Below are 19,561 nucleotides of genomic sequence, written 5' to 3'. Positions count from 1 at the left end.
CATTCACAGCTCAGCTTTGTCGGATGGCTGCTCGTTGTCCGCGACGGCCTTCGGGTCGTACCCGGGCTGGTACCAGCTCCAGATGTTCAGGCCAACCTTGGTGCCCGTCTGCACCGGAAGCCCGGCATGCCACGCCTCCTCGTACCCCGACCCGTCCGGCCGGAAGTTCTCCCAGTACACAGCATTGCCGGCAATGGGCTTGAACGTGATGCCCTCAGACTCACGGTCGTCGCAGTCGAGAAACTGGCACCACTGCCGGCCAGGCGGCATCTCAAGGCGTGGGAAGTTGGTGCCGCCGCCGGTGCAGTTGCCATCCAGGTAGACCATGAAACTGGAGATTCGACCGCCTCGGGCGATGTTGGTGGGCCCGTCGAAGTGATACGAATAATGACCGCCCGAAACGTATCTTTGAGTCCAGAGCTTCTCGATAAACGTAAACGGCCGCCAGCCCTGGAAGAGGCGAGCGCGCTCCTCGATGCACTGCACCACCTCGTCACGCTCTATCTCAGCCTTCTCCGACACGCGCACGCTCGGGTCAAGACGCTCTTCCTCGCCAGTCCACACGGTTGACGGCTTGAACTTGTCTTCGCTGCAAGGCGGTCAGGATGCAGCAACACACGGCAGATGCGTCTGCACGGAGCTCACCTGATGGCAACCATGTGCTTGGCCTCTTCGGCGCTCACGAAGCCGGGAATGTAGATGACGAGCGGGTCGCGGCTCAGGACATGGACATTGTAGCCATGGTCCGGGCAGACCAGGTTCTCGTCGGGGATGACGAGACGGTCGCTCCTGGCAAAGGCTTCGGCAAGGTCTGGATGTTGTGGCCTTTCGTTGAGGAAGATGCGCAGGAGAGGCGAGCCGACAAGGACGTAGCCTACGACGGTGTAGAACAGGTATTTGAAGATGGAGCCAATGCTGAACTCCATGGTGTCGGGCGGCTACGGGTTGTGATGCGCTTCTTGGGCGGCGACGTGTGCAGATGGCGCTGTGCTGTGGAGCCCCGAAGAGCCGGCGCGACGGCCAGGCGGCGCGACTTTCTCGTCTCCGGCCTCCACACAGCCTTCATTCTCCCTCACGAAACATGCAAGAGGAGCCACCCAGCCCTGCAGAAACACCAGTCCACAGCACTCAGCCATGGCCGCCGATGCTAAGCTTATTAAATACGGGCGGGCGAGCAGGCGGGCGAGACCCAAGCGAGGCGACAGCGCCCGCGCTCTGAAACGTACTTATATTGCATGGATAGGGCGATCGATCATGCACTGCACGAGAAGCCGCTGAGGTGCGATCCTGCCCGCCGTCACTGACAGCGGGTTTGCCACCTCTTTCACTCTGCATCGAGGTGTAGGCTGACAGAGAAGCCGGCTTGTATAGTGGCTGCGACGAACAGCTGATGGCTTGCCGAACGTAGGGCGCGAGCTCGGCGCGTCCTGCCGGCGGACTGATTTAGTTTCTCCAGTCCTCTCTATCTGATGCTGTTTCATTGTTTCATGCCGGATCTGCCTTCCGCCAGGCTTACCTTTTTCGGGCACGGAGCAGCCGTTTTCTGCGCACATCCTCCCCGCATCTACCGCTGCCGCCAATTGCATATGGCTGCCACGGGAAACAGACCACCAGAAACACGCCTAATGTCTCCGTGCACCAAATCGCCTGTCATGGCGCCTTGGTCTTTTACCCGACCAGTCATTCCATGTCAGGAAACCACTCCTATATAGCCCCCGTTCTTCGCTAGCAACAAGCTTCTTTTCGCTCAGGTCTGGTACCCTCTATCATTGCATTCATTCACTTGTCTTTGCCTGTTATTGTGACTTTCTTACACCATGACAAGAATCTCAGCTCTAATTGCGGCTGCGCTGTCCGCTTCCGGGGCCCAGGCCTTCCCTGCTCCCCGCCAGGCCAATGCTTCCTGGCCGGGTTTCGGCGGCCTTCAGTATTGGTTCTCATTGTACGTCCCACATTGAGTCCTGGCCACCCGCTGTGTATCTGGCTGACAAACCTGCAGCGGTGATAGCTACACGCAGACTGGCTTTGACGTGAACTCGACCCAGCCCAGTGCTGAGAACCCCTTTGGAAATCCGGAGTATCCGTAAGCTTAGACCGCCGCCTTGCTTGAGCTTTTACTGACGTTTGGACAGTGGCTGGACTTCATCCAAGTGCGTTATTGTCCATGTCTCCCGTGATAGCACATCCTACTGACGTTTCACTTGCAGCGGCCCGAACTGGGTTGGATACCTGACCTACAAGTACAACTCCTCGCTACTCCAGACGTACAACCTCGCCTCCGGTGGGGCTACGGTCGACAGTGCGCTTGTGGCGCCTTACGCAGACACGGTGCTCTCGCTCAAGCAGCAAGTCGAGGACGAGTACCTTCCCAAGTACGGAGCCGATGGCACGAGCAAGGTCTGGGAGAGTGACAACACTCTCTTCAGCATCTGGATCGGCGTCAACGATGTCGGAAACAGTTATTGGTCCACAAACACTACCTTTATGGACTCCATCTTCACTGAGTACAGCGGCCTTGTTGATCAGGTAAGCAGGCCTTCGTAGAGCACAAGCATCTCAAAGAATACGGCTGACGGTGATACCCTAGCTTTACACCAGTGGTGCTCGTAACTTCCTTTTCCTGAATGTGCCGCCTCTTGAGCGCACGCCTCTCACCACTGGCCAAGGCAGCGACAGCGTTGATCTCGAGAAGCCTGTCGTCACTGATTTCAACACGCGCATCTCCAACCTTGCCTCTTCTCTTCAGGAGAAACACGCCGATACGACCGTCTTCACGTTCGATGCCCATACGCTATTCAACCAAATTCTGGACGATCCCTCAAGCTACACCCAGACTGCCGGTCTCAAGAACACCACTGCTTACTGCACCGACTACGAGAAGTACGTTCCGATGTTTTGTTTGCCCGTTATTAGTTGATTCAACGGTACTGACTTTTTGCTTTCCACAGTGGGACTGACGAGCAAAACACGACGGTCGCCGCGTGCGGTGTGGCCGTGAACGAGTACTTCTGGCTGAACACTCTGCACCCGACTTTCCCTGTACACGATGCGGTGGCTTCGGAGATCTCTAAGCAGCTGAGTGCTTGTGCGAATTGCACTTCCACCTACAGAAGAAGGTGGCAGCTGACTCACTGAACAGAGAGGGCCGAGTGATGCTATTCATTGTCGATATTGAGCAACCCTGGAACTGTACAAACCATTTCATTCTATCTCATTCTTCAGCTTTGACATTCGAGGGCAAATACGAGCAAGTTCGTCCTGCTACGTTACGTTGCAATTTCTGGACGAACAGCCTTTGATTCGGGCCCAATCTCTCTTCAGATCTATCTACATTCTTTGAAGGGCCAGCTTGTAGATGCAAAGCACAATTCATGTATATATCTATCAGTAAGAAGCTATGAGAGCTTATGGTCAGCTTTGACGGCTGACTCATACGACTTTCGGATTCGGCCCTATCTCATCCATGCGAGCACATCATCAGCGCGTCCAGACTCGGGAGAGAGGCGTGGGGTTCGATAAGCCCGGAGCATAGAGTTGCCAAGTGCAGTCAAGCAATTTGTAACTTGTTGCTCCTTCCGCAGTCCAGGCTGCAGCAGTTGAAACAGGACGAAAAAGATCCGGAAGCACATTGATCGCGGACCTGCATGAGGTCAGGCGCGACCACACCACCCTCGAGAGACGGATCCCTATCGCCCCACAATAGCTTCCACAAAAGGTCCGCACTCTGCCAGCTTTCGAGAAGACCGAGAGAACACCATGTGTCGCGCAACCACCACGTACTGCTGCATCTGCGGATGTCCTTTCAGCTCGCTGGACGTGGATCCCGACGTGAGAGGGTCGCCATATTCGTATGATGCTTCAGTCATTTCTTCGGAAGACACAGAGGTAACCTTGTCGCCTACCTTGACCATCATCCATGCTAACAGTGCTAGTGGTTGCGCCAATGCACCGCGGTCGACCAGGACACCTTCTTCGCCGAGGAAGATGAAGGGCGAAGAAAGGTAGAGGGCATTGATTCCCTCGTGCAAGCCATTGAGCAGATTGAGAGCTCGAGACAAAACACCATCAACAAATTCCTAAGATGGAGCGAGCTCGACGGACCAGTCTACGGCATGCACAGCACATGCATGACCATAGCAGAACGTGCGCGCCGCCGCAGGTTTTTCGGCGGTACCTACCCAGAGCCCTCGACGAACTCGGTCATGCAGCACTTCTACGTCTCGCTCAAGAGACTACACTACCGCATCGCCAGCCAGTCGCACAGCGTGAGATGGGAGCACGGCTACTACGGCGCGGCGCGGTTCTGGCGCAACTTCTGGGGACAGGAGCGCGGATGGGAGGTACGGCGACGCCATTTCCATTTCCATCTTCATCTCCCCCTCGTTTCTCATCTCCATTGCGTCCGAGCAGACATCCCGTTTCATTCCACATGCCGTCCCCGATCACAACCAACGCCCGTGCTGACCTCGAGACCCACAGTGGCTCTGCGCCGACCCCGCCAACATCCCCGAGCTGACGGAATGGGTCCTGTCCCAGCTCCGCCCGGTATCGGACGACGACGAATCGACATCATCATCATCATCGGCGCCGTTGAAGTACCGCGTGGACGACGACGGGCGAGAATACCCGCGCCCGGCGCTGGACGGCATGCCCATCGACGTCCTGCAGCGCATCACTTCCTTCCTGCCCGCGCCGTCGACGCTGCGGCTGCGGCGGTGCAGCAAGTCCCTCGCCAACCGCATCGAGCTGCGCCAGTCCTTCTGGCGCGACGGCCTCGTCGCCGGCGACCTCGTCGGCTTCCTCTGGGACCTCGACGCCGCCCAGTGCCGCCAGAAGGACCGGACCGCCGCCGCAGCCGGCGTGCGGTACGACTGGCGGTCCCTTGCGCGCGGCCTGCGCGCGCACAAGTTCGTCCAGGCGGCGCTGCGGATGAGCCTGGCGCGGCGGCCGGTGGAGGGGTACGGGATCGGCTATCTGGACTTCTACCGGTCGGTGGCGGCGCAGGATCTCGGGTTCGAGACGGACGCGCCCGTCGGGCTGCTGAACCGGTGCCGCATCATGCAGGTGGTCGAGGACGTGGAGCAGATCGAGGAGGACGAGCTGCACGACTGCCACGTGCCGCTGAGCGACGACGAGGAGATCTATGCCGCCATGTGGATCATGCAGGTGGCGCAGCCGGAGAAGTTCGACGAGTATCGCATCCGGAGGTCGTTGGAGTTGTACGGCGACCTGAGCGAGGTGCTGGAGAGCAGGCCTCCGAGGATGATGTGTAGACTTTGACGGTGAGAGGCGAGGAAGGGTTTCTCGCCGCGGCAAAGAATAAAATAGATGATTAGGACGAGGGAGGTGAGAGGGATAGGGAGACAGTCTTAGATACCAGGTATTTCATTTATACTTCACGCAGTTCCATTGAGAGAATCTTTCAAACACATTTGGTATTTTGCGTGGTAATGCTCCGGAAAACACGTCACATCCCTGGGTGAGCCTCTACAACAGTAGTACCCGTAGTTATCGCCCTCCAGACTGATCCCAGTGTCGTAAAATAAGTCCGACATTGAGTTCGACTTTTTCACCGTGTTGATAGTTGACGAGCTAAAGGGTTTGATACTCAGAAACTGGGATGTGACGACTGCTACAGTGTACTCGTTGCCCCCGAGGCGAGAAAATATTACCGAATTTATCTATACTCACTTCAGCAGGATGCCAAATTCTGTTTGTAGAGCGGTGCCAAACTTACATGAGGTGTAGCGGAATTGAAGACAGGAAAAGAAAGATCCAGGGTACAGCTTTGTACTTGCTGATAAGCATGAAGTTCTATAGAGACTGGACTCCGATATAGAGTGATACTTTCTCCCATGTGCTTCATTCACCCCTTCTCTGTTCGGAGCCACCAGCACTTGCATCGTGCAATTACTGGCGCTGAGAAGAAGTGTGCTGAGAATGTTGATCGCAACATGACTCAAAATTGCCAGCTTTTCTGTCGTAGAACAATTGCCCTCAAACAGAACAGGCTGCTCCATCCCAGCTGTATATTTGGCTATCAAGACAGCAAAGAAAACCGCGTTTATTGTTAGGACGACCAAAGCAATGCATGCATTAGTAGCAACACCGGCTCTCCAACCACTGAATGTCCTTTACAACCAACTTTTTGGGGCTACACATTGGATAGTCTGTGAGGCCAGGGTCTTGGGATCTGATGTGCTTGACTTTGCCTCGGAACATGTAGAGGTAACGGAGCCTTTGCTACATCAAACGTAAGAATTGGGCCAACTTCTGTGTGATTCATCGAATAATCAGAGTCTGATGCTTACTAACAATCAAAGATGTCCTGGCACGGCTCGAGTTGTGTTGCATCTATATTGGGCACGTACGAAGGCCATGTGTGTAAATGCGGCATTATTGGAACAGCCTTCGGATAGTAGTAATTTAAAAAGAACCATTTCAACAGCAAGTTTGGAATGCGCAGGTTTTAAGCCGGTTCTGCTCCGATGCATGCCAATCCTGGGTTTCACGAGGTCAGTAATGCTGATACCCAGAACAGCTTACAGTTGAAGCAAGGGTTGGCCCGTACTAGGGTGGACATGCATGGATTTACGAGATCACAGCAATTTGCGAAGAACTTGATCATGGCATCTTTGGGTAGTTCAAACACATATATGGACGTAGATTGAGACTTAAAATTGTACCAACGCGTCCAGACATAGGGTTCAACAACCCACGGAAGTACTGCATGATATCTTCAAGCAACATCTCGTCAATAGCTCCGGCTGCATTGGACTTGCTACGATACCAAACCAACCGACGTCATATTGGTCACTTGCGAGCATTTGTGGATGCTGCGCCCTTCACGTGTACCCAAAGGAAAACGGCCACCTGCCCAATTTTTTTTTTCCACAACGCGGGATCAAGTGACAAGGCGATCCATTGTCGGGTCAAGTGCTTCCACAGACAGCTTTCTGGTAAGACTATTTAAGAGATCCAACGGTGCTCATTTCCGTTATCCTCAAGTGCATCCAAAACAAGGCTTCACCAACCATACAGAAACAGTTCACTACCATGACCGGGCCCGACAACCAGCAGCCTGGCTTCACTGCCACTTCACTTGCCGACTCCGCCTCTGTCCTTGTCAACGACTTCGACATCGTGAAAGCAACCATCAAGTTCCTCCGCGCCCGCCCACACAGTCCGGCCAACCTGACTCTGACTTACGACCAGTGCAAGGCCATATTCGACGAGCACAAGGTGTTCACCGAAGTCTGCTGTGCGCTCTTCAGCATGGGTGCTGTCTTCACCGCCAAGGAATTTGGTTATTGCACATTCAGTAAGCATGCGCTCGCGGATCCGAGGGACAGGTTGCCCCAGTACCCCGAAGATGATTGAGGAGAGCATCGGGTCCTTTCACCAATGGATATGGCTGGCGAAGGGTCAAGAGAGATCGTTTCTGATGCGGGATACCGACGCACGGGGCGAAATCACCTCAAGAAGTCTTGCATAATTTGTTGAATGTATGATGGTTCTTCAAAACCTTATGCGCACAGCATGTGTCAGAAACCACACACCTACGGCCGGATATTTTAATGACTATCCATACGAGTGTGGTGCACTATTTTTCAGAGGCAGATGTGGATGTGCTCAATTCTTTTGCAACCTGCCATGTGCGTATCGGAAGAGCGGTGGGTTTGACGTTACTAATGGAATGAAACTTCCAGACTGCCTCACAGTTTCACACACTCTGTAGCTCCATGGCCATGTCTTCAACCGTTTTGCAGTAGGAAACAGTGTCCTCCGCTGGAGTGCTACCACAAGTTTGGAATCCGCGCCGATAGGATCAGCTGCGATCACGGCAGTGTGACCCGGAATGGACACATAGAGCACGATCCCATGACTGATGTCTCCATGTTTGGTGTTCGGTGTTCGGGGGGCTTCGGGTGTACGGAAAAACAGCTGTGTGGATATATTGACACTTGGCGAAGCAAATCTTCATCAAATGGAGCTCCTGGAGTAACAACTCAACGAATTCCTCTGATCATCACAGGCCTATCCCACCATGTCATTCTTGTATCTAACCTCGTTCCAAGCCATGCGTAGGTCTGATACACGCTTTGGTGTGTCCAGAATCCTCTTACGACTGTTGAAGCCTGGTCTATTGGTATATTATCCACAAAATCATTTTCAAGTTCAACTGCTTCATAGAAGCTACCAATCCACGGTCTTGTGGTCTAGTGGTATGATTCTCGCTTAGGGAACACTCTAAGTTGCTTGCGAGAGGCCCCGCGTTCGGTAAGCTCACCTGTTCGAACCCAAGTTCGTCAACACCAACTAACAGTACCCCAGATCCGCGGCAAGACCCTGTGTATTACCTTTCTTTTTTGCTCTTTCACTGCAGTACATCCCTCCTTTGAAGTTCTGGCATCAAACAGCCGCAATCTCCCTCTTTTGCAGTTTTCCTTCTGGTCGAAGAGGAATGCGCCTTGATGGTACAGGGGACTGCAGTGCTGCCGGGCTTTTTGCACGTCGATACAGAGTCAGTAGGGACTTTATGAAGGTGCGAAAAGATAGCGCAGCATGTCGGCCCCGATTTTTTGCTTTTTTGCTCGAAGGAGTTGCCATTGAGGGCTGAGTCCAGCGTGTGCAGCACCAAGGCAGCACTCCGAGCGCGGACGAAATAGAGCAATAGTAAAATAGAAAGCGCTTGCAACGACAGGGCAGACGTTCAATCAGCCTCGTACGGGAGGGGTTGTGTCGAATGGTGGTTGGCTGGTAGTGCCAAGGGCCTCGCCTCTAAATTTCCGCCAACCGCCGAGATCGCATACATAGCCACAAAGTATCCACGTTTCCTATTAATACAAATGCCGTGCTGATCCCGATCCCACCAAGCCGCAGAGGGTGCAGAGCCCTGCATGCTTCATGCGAGCGGCCCTGGACCCCCTGGTGCGACATTCGGCAATGATTCGACACATTCCAGATGTTTGCTCACCGCAACCGGCCAATGACATCATAACAATATAAAATTCATTCGATTAGAAAACGACCTCGAGCCCTCATTTTACTCCAGACGTTGGAAGTTGCTGCCACAGTTACCTCTCTGGGGCATCCTGCCCCATATTGCAAGGTCAATTTCGTATTGCAACATCGCTGCCATCAGGCATGCGGAGTTGAAGCAAACATTATTTGGACGCATGTTCAGCGATACGACCATGCCAACGCTCTGACGTCTCTTCGACTCCCCAAGTCTACTGCCGAAGCCGCTGTAATTTAATGAAAACGACCTCGCAGAACCTCCGGCGCCTCATTGTCGACGTTTTCAAGCATGGGACTGCTACGTTGAGGAAATCAAGGTGCGATAGCCTTGCCTGTGAAGTGGATGAGCAGGCGAGGCATTACTTTTTACGGTGCTATTGCAATACTCACGTCGGCACTTCAGGCATTGCAATATCTACTTACATAGATAGTGGAATCTATATCCGGATGCAGTCTTGAACACAGACATCTACCGCCAGACATCAGGTTCAATTAGCCATGTAGGAAGAGTGTATAGCTCTTGGTGGGGCTTAGAGGGCCAGGGCACGGATTGTTGACGGCAGGTGGTGGGCCAAAGATATCTGCTGATTATGATGGAGGATCGTTTTACGCTCCTTTCTTCCGTATCTCTTGAGATCGTTTGCAGAACGCTCCGCAACATAGAAGACTGAAGTCTTTGTATTCTGCTGTGCTGCAAGGCGCGGGCCAAGGATTAAGCTTATGGGTCGCCGCCTTTTAGAGATATTGGGCCATGTTTACTTCTGCAGTCGCGTTCATTGTCAGGACGTAGATGTGAGTCCTGACAGAGGCGAATTCATCGTGGTGTTTGATACAACTGATGTCCGACCGGCGAAGTCACTCTCCTTCAAAAAGCTAAAACATCGACAATAACTCGCATGACAAGTTTACTATCAGCATCCGGTAGCAAACCTCTCAATTTGTTGCCTGTACATTTCTTTCGCGTCCCGAGAAACGGCCGGCCCACAACGCCCCAGTATCGTGGCAAAAAGGGTCTTCAATATTTCATCACTTTACACCACACAGGCAGTCGCAGAGGCTCAAAACAAAAGGCAAAAAAGAATGTTCAATGGGGCTCAGCCGGGGATCTGATTCAACCGTTAGTTGACTGGTAATTCAGTAAGGATCGAACTTGGAAACTTACCGAACCCGGGACCTCGCACATTACAAGCATATTTGTGCTTTCTAGACTTCTAGAGAAGACTGGGAACACCACCCGAAGCGCGAATCATACCACTAGACCACTGAGCCGTTCAAAGCTGAGTCCAGAAGTGTATCTGGAGTGGCTATTTTGATGTGGGAGCAGGCGGCGGGCAGAATACATAGGTTTCACATTATGCATGAACCGCCGAAGAAGGCCCACCAAAACTGCACGGCAATGAAAGCGGCAGCTCATGCGAAGACCACGGGCTTGTTTATCAATACCCAAATCTACCAAAAGATAAAGTGATATATGTCGAGGAGGTCCACATGGAAGTCATGGCCACCTTTGTTTTTCTTAGTCCAACCACATAGGTTTCTGCCCCTGAAATCTCCACATCGCCTGCAAGTGCTGCGGAGAAACACAGGGAGCTCGAATGGGGATAGTCTCGGGGTGCTGTGCAAAGGCTGGCGAAGATATTTATTGATGGATACGGAGGTCAACAAACTTGATAATTTTGTGAATATTAGGCAGACTAACGACGAGCGCGAATACGTCTTGTAGACGATAAACACGGCATCGCACCAACTTCGCATTGATGATGTTACGTCTAGTCCTGAGGAGTACCACGTCATAGACTACTGACCATGTGGGGTGGTGGGCTCCGATAGAATCATAAATGTCGGCGATGAATTAAGATGCACACAAAGTGCAAGAATCATGCTCCACTGATGTCGAAAGAGGCGCCAGCCACCGTTAATCTTGCCACTGTCTGGACATATGACGTAGAGCTGAACGCGCCGATCTTGTGGCCGGATGTGGGAGCGCTCAGCCCCGACTATGTACCACTGCACAGTATGTCAAGCTAGTAGTCTTGCCAGACCGGCAAAGCAACTGAAGAGATCTCCTCAAACGCCAAAGCCCGACGCGCCCTCTACGTCGTGCAGGCAGATGCAGCTGGTATTCCAGACCGTTGGTTTCTTTCTAGTACGAGTACACATCAGGTTGTGTTGCAACAATCTAGCCAATTGCAGAGGCACTCAGAAGGCTAGCCAGTCAACGTGCAAGTAAACAGTTGCAAAGCAGCATAGTCGGATTATGTCACTTGCCCGATAGTATTGTAGTGCTAAGCGGACGTACATGGTCACGCTTCTATACCAACAACGAATCGCAACTCGCTCGTATTGATTGCCAGACCTTCCCCAACAGCTCGGCATTATCCAAGCCCTTATTCCTAACCCCTGCATGTGCGCGCCGTGTATGTCCAGCATCGAGTGCAGTCGGAGGTCGGCTCGAGTCCCGATCGAGATCCCGATCTTGATCCGGTCCTACTGGATGAGGAAGGTACGCCCTTACACACCGACGCGGATCGAGACGGTTCTGCTATCCGTCGCTTCATGCTACGGCAGAGTAAAAGAAGTTGACGTGGGGGCAGTAGTCTAGGTACGTCTGATTCTACCTGACGTTCACGTCCAGATCAATTCTCCAGTTGCCCCGAAATGATGCTACGTATTTGATCCCAGCGCTTTTCCAGCGTACTTCTCCTGTCAGAGGGGGAAAGGTCCTGAATTTCCTTTTCCACGGTGTCGATTTCACGCGCGTATTGCTTCAAAATCTGAACCAGGCGCTCGTCGACACGGTCCCTTTCACGCTCACCATCGTCAAAGCCGTCTGCGAAGCGGCGCCACGTGTTTCCAGGCAGCACCAGTGCTCGCAACGCAACTTGGGTGCGATGACAGGTCTGAGAAGAGTCGATGGTGAAGTCCCTGGAGCTTATTAACAACAAACGAGAGAGACAGACGGAGGCCTTACCCTAAGAATCCAAGCTCATCCATTGCATCCTTCTTCTCCTGGTAAAGCTTGGGAAGAATGATGTCGTCAAGCTTGGTCTCATCCCATTTGTTGAAATCGAGAAGGAATCCATCTGTAGTCCATCAGCGGACCTGTGCTCCCGGCCAGGTACGAATTGGAGGTTGCTCACACTCGACCAGGAGAAAGTCGTTGCTATGCCGACCGTACGAAAGGAAGACTTCGTCGCCGGGATCTTCCCCAGAGATTAGTTCATCTCGTTCCACACAGGGGGCCAGGGCTGGTAAATGTGCTCACTATATTCGCGGTTGCAAGTAATGGTGAATCCCTTCATGTCATGGTCCACCGTGCACTCCAATTTCTTAGCAACACCGTCGTAAAGGGGCCACGGAGCAAGTTGTCACTCACTCCTTCATCGGCATGGTTGAAATACTCCATGAACGGGCACAGCGCCATGCAGTCATCCGGGGCGAGCTTGCGTCTTTTGACCTGCTGCTTGCCCGTGCGCGTGGTTGTCGGATAGTCCCAGTAGAAGGTCCTCGTATTCACAATCAACCAATAGTAGGTGAACAGATCGCGACAATCCCCGCTTGGAAGGTGCGCCCTGAGGGCCCGCCAGTCCTTCTCGAACTTCTCTTGCTGCTTCTCCAAGAGACCTGGTCAAGGTGAGCATCAACCTGACAGCCGAGGAATGCTTGCAGCAGCAAGGGTCACGCAGCCCATGAAGAACCAATACAGAGGCATAGACCTACTCTTCGCATGGGCCGGCAGCAGCTCCTTTTCACGTTCCTCCCAGTTCATCGGCATGATTGACTCGAATTCTTCCTTCTTCGGCCACACCGGCTGCCAGATTCGATGCGGCGCATCGGCCTTTCCGTCCATCAGGGTCAGGTAAGCCGCCAGACGGGCATGGACGGTGGCGTCCTTGGGCAGCTCAACATCTTTGACGTGCTTCGACTCGGTCGTCAACAGCGCTTTGGCCGGCACGGAGACCAGCAGGTCCCCCTGTTTCAGTGGCTTGGTCGCGAGGACGCCCAGACCTCTCCCGGGCAGCCGGGCAGGCGTTACGCCGTCGATAGTGACTCCAAGCTGCTCTCTTGCCCACGAGATGAAGCGCTCGTGTTCCGGCTCCGGCGACGGGATTACTGCCATTGCGAAGGGGAGATGCTGGTGGGGTGAGTGGTGCTGAGGCCGGCGGTGCTATTGAGTCGAAGTCGGAATCGACGTGGGCTTCTGCTGATCCATGTCCGCTGCAAACCACGAGAATGAGGAATGCAGAGGTTCAGTGGAAGCCAAGGAATGCAGGACTGCCGGCACAAGTTTAGCGGCCCTGAACAACGACGGCCACTTATTTTTTTTCCTATCGATAAAGCTCGCGCCAGATCGAGCCACCATCATCAGACGTCTCACGCTGCGCCTAGCTCTGTCCACCTGAGCTCCCTCTCCTTCCTCCCGACAATGCGACAATGGCAGCAACATTGAAGCGCCCGCTCTCCGCGGCAATCCGAGCCTCTCCCTGCGCTCCGCTCCCGCGCGCACTGCCGCTTTGCGCTCATGCCAGCTTCTCCGTGCTCAACCGCCCTGCCCCCAACTACCCCGGCCATGTGCCGCTGACGACGATCGAGCGCGGCGCTCTGGCCGTCGGCTCCGCCGTGTGGTCGCTCGTCGACCCTCGCCGCGGCGACCTCATCGCCGCCCTGGGCGAGGCCACCGCCCAGCCCTACTTCATCTACCGCCTACGCGACGCCATGCTGCGCGACCCGACGGGCCGACGCATCCTGCGGGACCGCCCGCGCATCACCTCCAAGTCGTTGAATGTCGAGTGGCTCCGCACGCTACCCGAGAACTCCGTCGGCCGCACCTACGTCGGCTGGCTCGACCGCGAGGGCGTCAGTCCCGACACCCGCGCTTCGGTGCGCTACATTGACGACGAGGAGTGCGCGTACGTCATGCAGCGTTACCGCGAGTGCCACGACTTTTATCACGCCCTTTGCGGCCTCCCTGTCTTCCGGGAGGGCGAGGTTGCCCTCAAGGCCTTTGAGTTTGCGAACACGCTTTTGCCAATGACTGGCTTGAGCATCGCGGCGGCCCTCACTCTGAAACAGAAGGAACGACGGAGGTTTTGGAATATTTACGGGCCATGGGCGGTCGAGAACGGGCTGAAGGCTAAGGAAGTCATCAATGTCTACTGGGAGGAATGTCTTGAGAAAGATGTGGATGAGTTGAGGACCGAATTGGGTATTGAAAAGCCACCGGATCTGAGGGATATCAGACAGCAAGAGAAAGCGAGGAGAAAGGCGGAGAAGGCTGCCAGCGAAGCAGCTCGCCAGGCCGTTGTTTGAGATTGATTTCAGGCGAGCATACACGGAATTATATCATACCATGGCATTGAGCATGAATGTAGGGTGCGAGACTATCCCGCCCCATTTTTCAGAGCGGGTGACAAAGGAGACTGGGATACACACTCCAGTTGAATACAACATCAAGACGTAAATGTGCGCATTTCAAACTTACATTTACGTCCGGATCTTGTATTCAATTGCCCATATAAATTTATATATGATGATGTAGTATCTGTAAGAGGCAGGCGCTGGCAGGGCAACTTCTTTTGTCACCCGCAGTGTTCTGGTACTCGAGAACGACACGCTACAATGCACGTTCAGCCCCGTATGATGAGCACTGAAATGTTGTTTGCTGTTGCCTGAAACAATCGTCCGGGAGCAGACGTATGTCAATCAATCGTGAATATGAAGATCAATCTCGCTTCCTGCTACACGTCGCTCATCAATTGTGATGTCAGGAAACAACGAAGCAGAGGATCAACCGGTCTTCATTCCGGAGGTTTCGGAAGGGCAGAGCAGACCACGAACCACCAGCACAATCATTATCCCACAGCCACAGCTTGAGTCCAATCCAGACGCCGTACCAATGCAGATAGGGTATTATTCCTCAAATTTTATCCGCATGCAGAGGCCTCACAAATCGAGAAGGTCGTCGTCGTCATCCCATCCACCGCGCCTCTGCACGACAATTTTTTCCTGCTGCTTCTCCTCCTGTTCGGACACGGCGCCCAGGAGGTCCTTCAGCTGCTCCTCAGTAACTTTTTGGCGCAGCTGGCCAGACCGGGCTAGCATAATGAGGCGGTTCTCCATGTCGACCGCACGCGACTCCTTGACCATGCGGATGCGGCCCAGACGGTCGGCGGCCTCAGGGAGGAGTATCTGGGAGAGGATGGCCTGGCGGGCTTCAGCCTCGCGGGCACTGGGGTGGTGGTTAGGTCAGGGTCGAGACGCGTCTTGGGGTAGCGGAGGGGCCAGGGGGCGGCGGCGGAGCGTACCGTTGCGAGTCTTCCTGCGAGCCTTCTCCGCCACTGCCGGCTTGGGCGCCGGCGTTCTGCTGGCGGAGCTGGGCCAGGCGGGCCTTGCGAATCTGCGGGCGGCGGTCAGCGCGCGGATTTCAGGGCGGGCAGGCGCGCGGTGGGCCGGGGCGGCACCTCTTCGAGATCTGCGTCAGACATTGCAATCTGCGTGCTGGGGCGGGTTGGTGTTGGCGGGGCACGAGGTTGCGATATGGTGCACACGCAGAACGGAGGCGATGGTGCAGCGGCGGCGGGGGCCAGCCGCTAGGTGCTCCTACGGCGGGCCACGCGAGCAAATAGCACAACCGCGCGTGCCCTTGTGCCCGGGCTGCGCGTCGCGCGCTGGCTGGCTCATCAATTGCGCCGCGTCGCAACACGCCACGGGAGCTTCGGCAGCGGCGACGGCCCAGGGTGCGGTGGAGACCGGTGCTTCAGCGCGCACGCGATGCCAATCGTTGCGTGGCCGTCCGGGGCGTTGGCGTCTCCTGCCCAGATAGGCATGCGCGAGAAGGCAGAGAGTCACGAGCAGCGCGCTTGGCCGGGCCAGTACCACGGGAAGCGCCGGCTGCGGCGTTCCATGTGCAGCTGCGCGGTCGCACTCCGCGCCGCGCTGGGGCGAGGGTGAGGGGGCGGGCGCGCCGAGGCACGCCAAAAATACAAACAGATGGATGGGCGGCCGGAGCAGAGCTCTGCGGACGCAGGTGCATTCCGTCTCCACGCGTGGGCATGCTGTGCAGGCAAAAGAGCGGGCCCCGCGGCGCAAGGCGCAGCGCTGTTGGGCGGCGCTTGTCGAATACGATTGGCGAGGGCGAGGCCTCCAGCGGCGCTTTGACTCTAAGCGGCCCAAGGAGCCGCCGCAACCAAGCTGCTCGCACGCCGGGATACATCATCGCTCATCTCACGCCTCCCCGTTTACTCGCCCTTCCCGCCCTCCTGCACTCCTCCCTCCGCGCATTCTGCCTGCCGCCCTCCTCGCCCCAGACGCCGACCCGCCTGCGCGATGCCCATGCCCGAGTAGACCGGCTGCACCCGACCGCCGACGCTCCTATCTCCGCTCTCTGTCACTCCTTTGCCCACGGGCCTCGCGCTTTCCTTGTTCCTGAGCCGATCACCCGTCGTTCAAGCTGGCTGAGTAAGTTGAGCCTTGCCCTGCGTCACCCGTCCCGGGAGCCTGCAGCCACGGGACCGCCATTGCACTGCTGACCGGAGGAGACACAGTTCATTTTTCTTTACGGTCGGGGGCTGGGGCCATGGCGGTGGCGGCCTAACACCGTCTTCCCGACTGTCGTCGCAGCGCCGACCCGTCACGCCGACCAACAAGACGACGCCCGCCATGAAGGCCCTTACCAAGTCCACCTCGACCTCGGCTCTCCCGCGCAATGTCTCGCCCGGCCCTGCGCGCTCCATGCTGGGCGGTCGCCCCGAGTCCGGCATTCTCAACACAATCCCCGACCCGCGCACGCCCAGTCCGAACAACAGACCGGGCTCGAGCTCAGAACGTCCGGAGACTCCGCGCCATCCGGATCTCAACGATGAGGTCGCGACGCTAAGCACGAAGCTGATCAACGCCATCAACCATCAAACGAACCTGGACGACAATCTCCAACAGGCTCGCGGAGAACTGGACATGGCACGCCGGCGAATTGAGCAATTGGAGGCCGATGCACGAGAACACGAGCGCACGATGCGGCGGATGGTGATGAAGGAGGAATACGACCATCTGGAGACGACTTTGCGGAAACAGCTTCTGGAAGAGAAGAAAGCTCGGTATGCCGCCGATCAAGAGAAGAAGAGGATTGAGAATGAACTTGAGGCCCTCACTACCGCACTTTTCCAAGAGGCCAACACGGTATGTGCAATGGCAACGCATGTTGCATGCGCACGCTTATGAGTGTACTGACGTTTTGCAGATGGTCGCTGCAGCAAGAAAAGATACGGAAGCCTCTGAGCGAAGAGTTGACCAGTACAAGAACCAGCTGAAAGACGCCGAGCTTCTTCTTGCTTCTCACCAAGAACAGCTTCGGGACCTGAAGGATGTCATGGCAGCCATGCAGGCAGAGAACGACGACAAAGAGACGACCGCCACAACGAACACGCACAACTCCACAGCACCGTCAACGCCGGCCGCCGTCCCTGCTGATCGATCAAGCCGTGCCTCTGACAGAGCAAGCCTTACTCCGAACACGCCGCATGATGAAGACGTTGAGCCTGCTCACCCATTGCATTTTACTCACCTTATCAGCCCGGTTCTCCGCATCGACGTCGAAGCATATAACGATTTCCAGGATCTGTTGAAGACCGCTAAAACACACTGTTCAGCGCCAAATTCTCGCGCCGCTAGTGGAAACTACGGCGGCCTGAACGTCATGGGTCTCGGATCGATTGCAAATCTTTCAACTGCCAGTCTCAGCCTACAGCCCACAAACAGCTCCGAAGCCTCTTTGCCGAAATCGGTCAATTCTGTCAACAAGGAAACCGGTGTCATTCTTCCTGCCCTGAAGGAGATCAAATTCTACAAGCGAGCCCTAACGGAGGATATCGAGCCCACTCTTCGCTTGGACATCGCCCCTGGTCTTTCTTGGCTGGCTCGCCGAACCGTTCTCAACAGCATGACCGCTGGATCGTTGACCATTGAACCGCAACCTCCATATGCCAGATACCGTGGGCCTGTTTTTGCGTGCAGTCTTTGCGGCGAAAATCGAGTGTCAAAGGTTCTGAATAAGGACGGAACCGATCCTTACGCGCGGAAGCATAGATTCAGAACCTCCGACGAAAAGGATGCCCAAAGGTACCCGCTGTGCGATTTCTGCCTCGGTCGCGTTCGGAGCTGCTGTGACTACATCAGCTTCTTGCGTCTGTGTCGGGACGGACACTGGCGCGCCGAGAACGGAGACGAGGAGAAGTCCGCGTGGGAAGAGAGTGTCCGGCTTCGCGAGCGCATGTTCTGGGCTCGTATCGGAGGCGGAGTAATACCCGCTTACGTCCATTTGAATCATAGCCCGAGAGGTGCGATGGCGGAGAAGCGACGTAGCGCGGCGGCCGACCCAAGGAAAAGCGTTGAAAGCGACTTAAAACTCAACCAAGACGAAAAGGGCACGGTTGGCTTTGCCACAGACACGGACAACAACACGATTCAGGAAGTGCAGGAAGAAAAACAAGAGTTTGAGGATTCTGTGGAGCAGCAGAAGAGCATCGACACCGGGAGGACGGTCGTTACGATTACGGACGGGGAAGCTCATCTAGAGCAGAAGCAAGACTCTGCTGTTGGTCTCGATTCAGACGACGAGCGAAGAATTGGGGCAGAAGCTACGAAGCAACTGCAGAGCGAAATGCGGAAGTCACTCGAGGAGCATGAAGGCGAGGCCGTAGCTGACAAGGACGCTGATGAAAAGCGAGCGGAACCCGAGACTCAACCAGCTGAGACGCAACCGGCTGAGACGCAACCGGCCGAGACGCAACCGGCCGAGACGCCGGAGATCGAGTCGGAGAAGACGGCAACACCGGAAGCGAAGGCTGACGACGACGACGAGAAGAAATCCGTTGCCACTGAGGAATCCAACCCCCGGGCTTCGCTGATGCCAGGCAGCTTTGAGTGAGAGAAGAAATTTCTTCTTTTGTCCTCTGCACGCGAATCACCCTCTTGGCTGACAGCAACCTCCTACGAACACTAGTCTCATGGCACGCTCGGCCGCTTTCCTTGCCATGGGAATGTTTTAGAGCGTTTTGACAACGGCTGCGCGTCTCGTCGTATGCCGTTGCTCTCTTAGCGCCTCCTCGTGTGCTGCATTTGCTGCTCAATTCACTCGCGCCCTCGATTCGTCATACCCAAACGCAACACGACCGACGAATAGACCAAAAGTCTTTACGAACGCACCTTTTTACTTTTTTGCATACCCGGTTCCTTTGCGCGGGATATCTTTTACTTCTTTGGCCATCAGTACCCACCATACGGATCTTGTAATGCGCGCATACGATACATACTTGCATCTTCACTTCGGACCGGGCTTTGAATCTCCATTCGCGCACTTGCATGGTTCCTGCCTACAAGCTGCTCTGCAGGAGCTCCCTGGAGACAGTCGATTCGTCTTTTTCTCTTCGCGCAGACATTTTCATCACGAGTAGGCAAATTTAATGCATGCGAGTAATGCGGGCAAACGTCTCTTTCCCCCTTTTTCCTTGTTATCGAGACGTACCCGCGTTGCTCGTCGAGAATT

General features: G+C 55.1%; 7 protein-coding genes across 7 annotated transcripts; 4 read left to right on the top strand and 3 right to left on the bottom strand.

Annotated features, from left to right (window-relative positions):
- Nucleotides 1–3: 3 nt before the first annotated feature.
- Nucleotides 4–926, bottom strand: SLS55_003329 (uncharacterized protein; the record flags this gene model as incomplete). The annotated part of the gene is made up of 2 exons (XM_066774806.1): nucleotides 4–589; nucleotides 646–926. 2 exons carry the CDS (start codon nucleotides 924–926, stop codon nucleotides 4–6), a joined length of 867 nt encoding a protein of 288 aa, XP_066634925.1.
- Nucleotides 927–1,817: 891 nt separating this feature from the next.
- SLS55_003328 (uncharacterized protein) lies at nucleotides 1,818–5,280 on the top strand (the record flags this gene model as incomplete). Its single annotated transcript, XM_066774805.1, has 7 exons — nucleotides 1,818–1,942; nucleotides 2,000–2,083; nucleotides 2,208–2,526; nucleotides 2,588–2,880; nucleotides 2,949–3,039; nucleotides 3,933–4,340; nucleotides 5,065–5,280. The coding sequence occupies 7 exons, from the start codon at nucleotides 1,818–1,820 to the stop codon at nucleotides 5,278–5,280; spliced, it is 1,536 nt and encodes a 511-aa protein (XP_066634924.1).
- A 1,376-nt stretch (nucleotides 5,281–6,656) lies between these two features.
- SLS55_003327 (uncharacterized protein) lies at nucleotides 6,657–7,380 on the top strand (the record flags this gene model as incomplete). Its single annotated transcript, XM_066774804.1, has 2 exons — nucleotides 6,657–6,662; nucleotides 7,042–7,380. The coding sequence occupies 2 exons, from the start codon at nucleotides 6,657–6,659 to the stop codon at nucleotides 7,378–7,380; spliced, it is 345 nt and encodes a 114-aa protein (XP_066634923.1).
- Nucleotides 7,381–11,657: 4,277 nt separating this feature from the next.
- Nucleotides 11,658–13,141, bottom strand: SLS55_003326 (uncharacterized protein; the record flags this gene model as incomplete). The annotated part of the gene is made up of 5 exons (XM_066774803.1): nucleotides 11,658–11,946; nucleotides 11,993–12,104; nucleotides 12,162–12,224; nucleotides 12,379–12,645; nucleotides 12,742–13,141. 5 exons carry the CDS (start codon nucleotides 13,139–13,141, stop codon nucleotides 11,658–11,660), a joined length of 1,131 nt encoding a protein of 376 aa, XP_066634922.1.
- Nucleotides 13,142–13,455: 314 nt separating this feature from the next.
- On the top strand, nucleotides 13,456–14,331 carry COQ4 (Ubiquinone biosynthesis protein; the record flags this gene model as incomplete). Its single annotated transcript, XM_066774802.1, has 1 exon — nucleotides 13,456–14,331. One exon carries the CDS (start codon nucleotides 13,456–13,458, stop codon nucleotides 14,329–14,331), a length of 876 nt encoding a protein of 291 aa, XP_066634921.1.
- A 633-nt stretch (nucleotides 14,332–14,964) lies between these two features.
- SLS55_003324 (uncharacterized protein) lies at nucleotides 14,965–15,506 on the bottom strand (the record flags this gene model as incomplete). The annotated part of the gene is made up of 3 exons (XM_066774801.1): nucleotides 14,965–15,250; nucleotides 15,327–15,418; nucleotides 15,483–15,506. The coding sequence occupies 3 exons, from the start codon at nucleotides 15,504–15,506 to the stop codon at nucleotides 14,965–14,967; spliced, it is 402 nt and encodes a 133-aa protein (XP_066634920.1).
- A 1,174-nt stretch (nucleotides 15,507–16,680) lies between these two features.
- On the top strand, nucleotides 16,681–18,943 carry SEC2 (rab guanine nucleotide exchange factor S2; the record flags this gene model as incomplete). Its single annotated transcript, XM_066774800.1, has 2 exons — nucleotides 16,681–17,196; nucleotides 17,258–18,943. The coding sequence occupies 2 exons, from the start codon at nucleotides 16,681–16,683 to the stop codon at nucleotides 18,941–18,943; spliced, it is 2,202 nt and encodes a 733-aa protein (XP_066634919.1).
- Nucleotides 18,944–19,561: the final 618 nt, after the last annotated feature.

This window comes from Diplodia seriata (genome assembly GCF_021436955.1).
Source record: "Diplodia seriata strain FDS-637 chromosome Unknown scaffold_3, whole genome shotgun sequence".
Taxonomy (NCBI): domain Eukaryota; kingdom Fungi; phylum Ascomycota; class Dothideomycetes; order Botryosphaeriales; family Botryosphaeriaceae; genus Diplodia; species Diplodia seriata.
The sequence above is the reverse complement of the archived record's forward strand: the minus strand, read 5'-3'. Positions and strand labels throughout refer to the sequence as shown.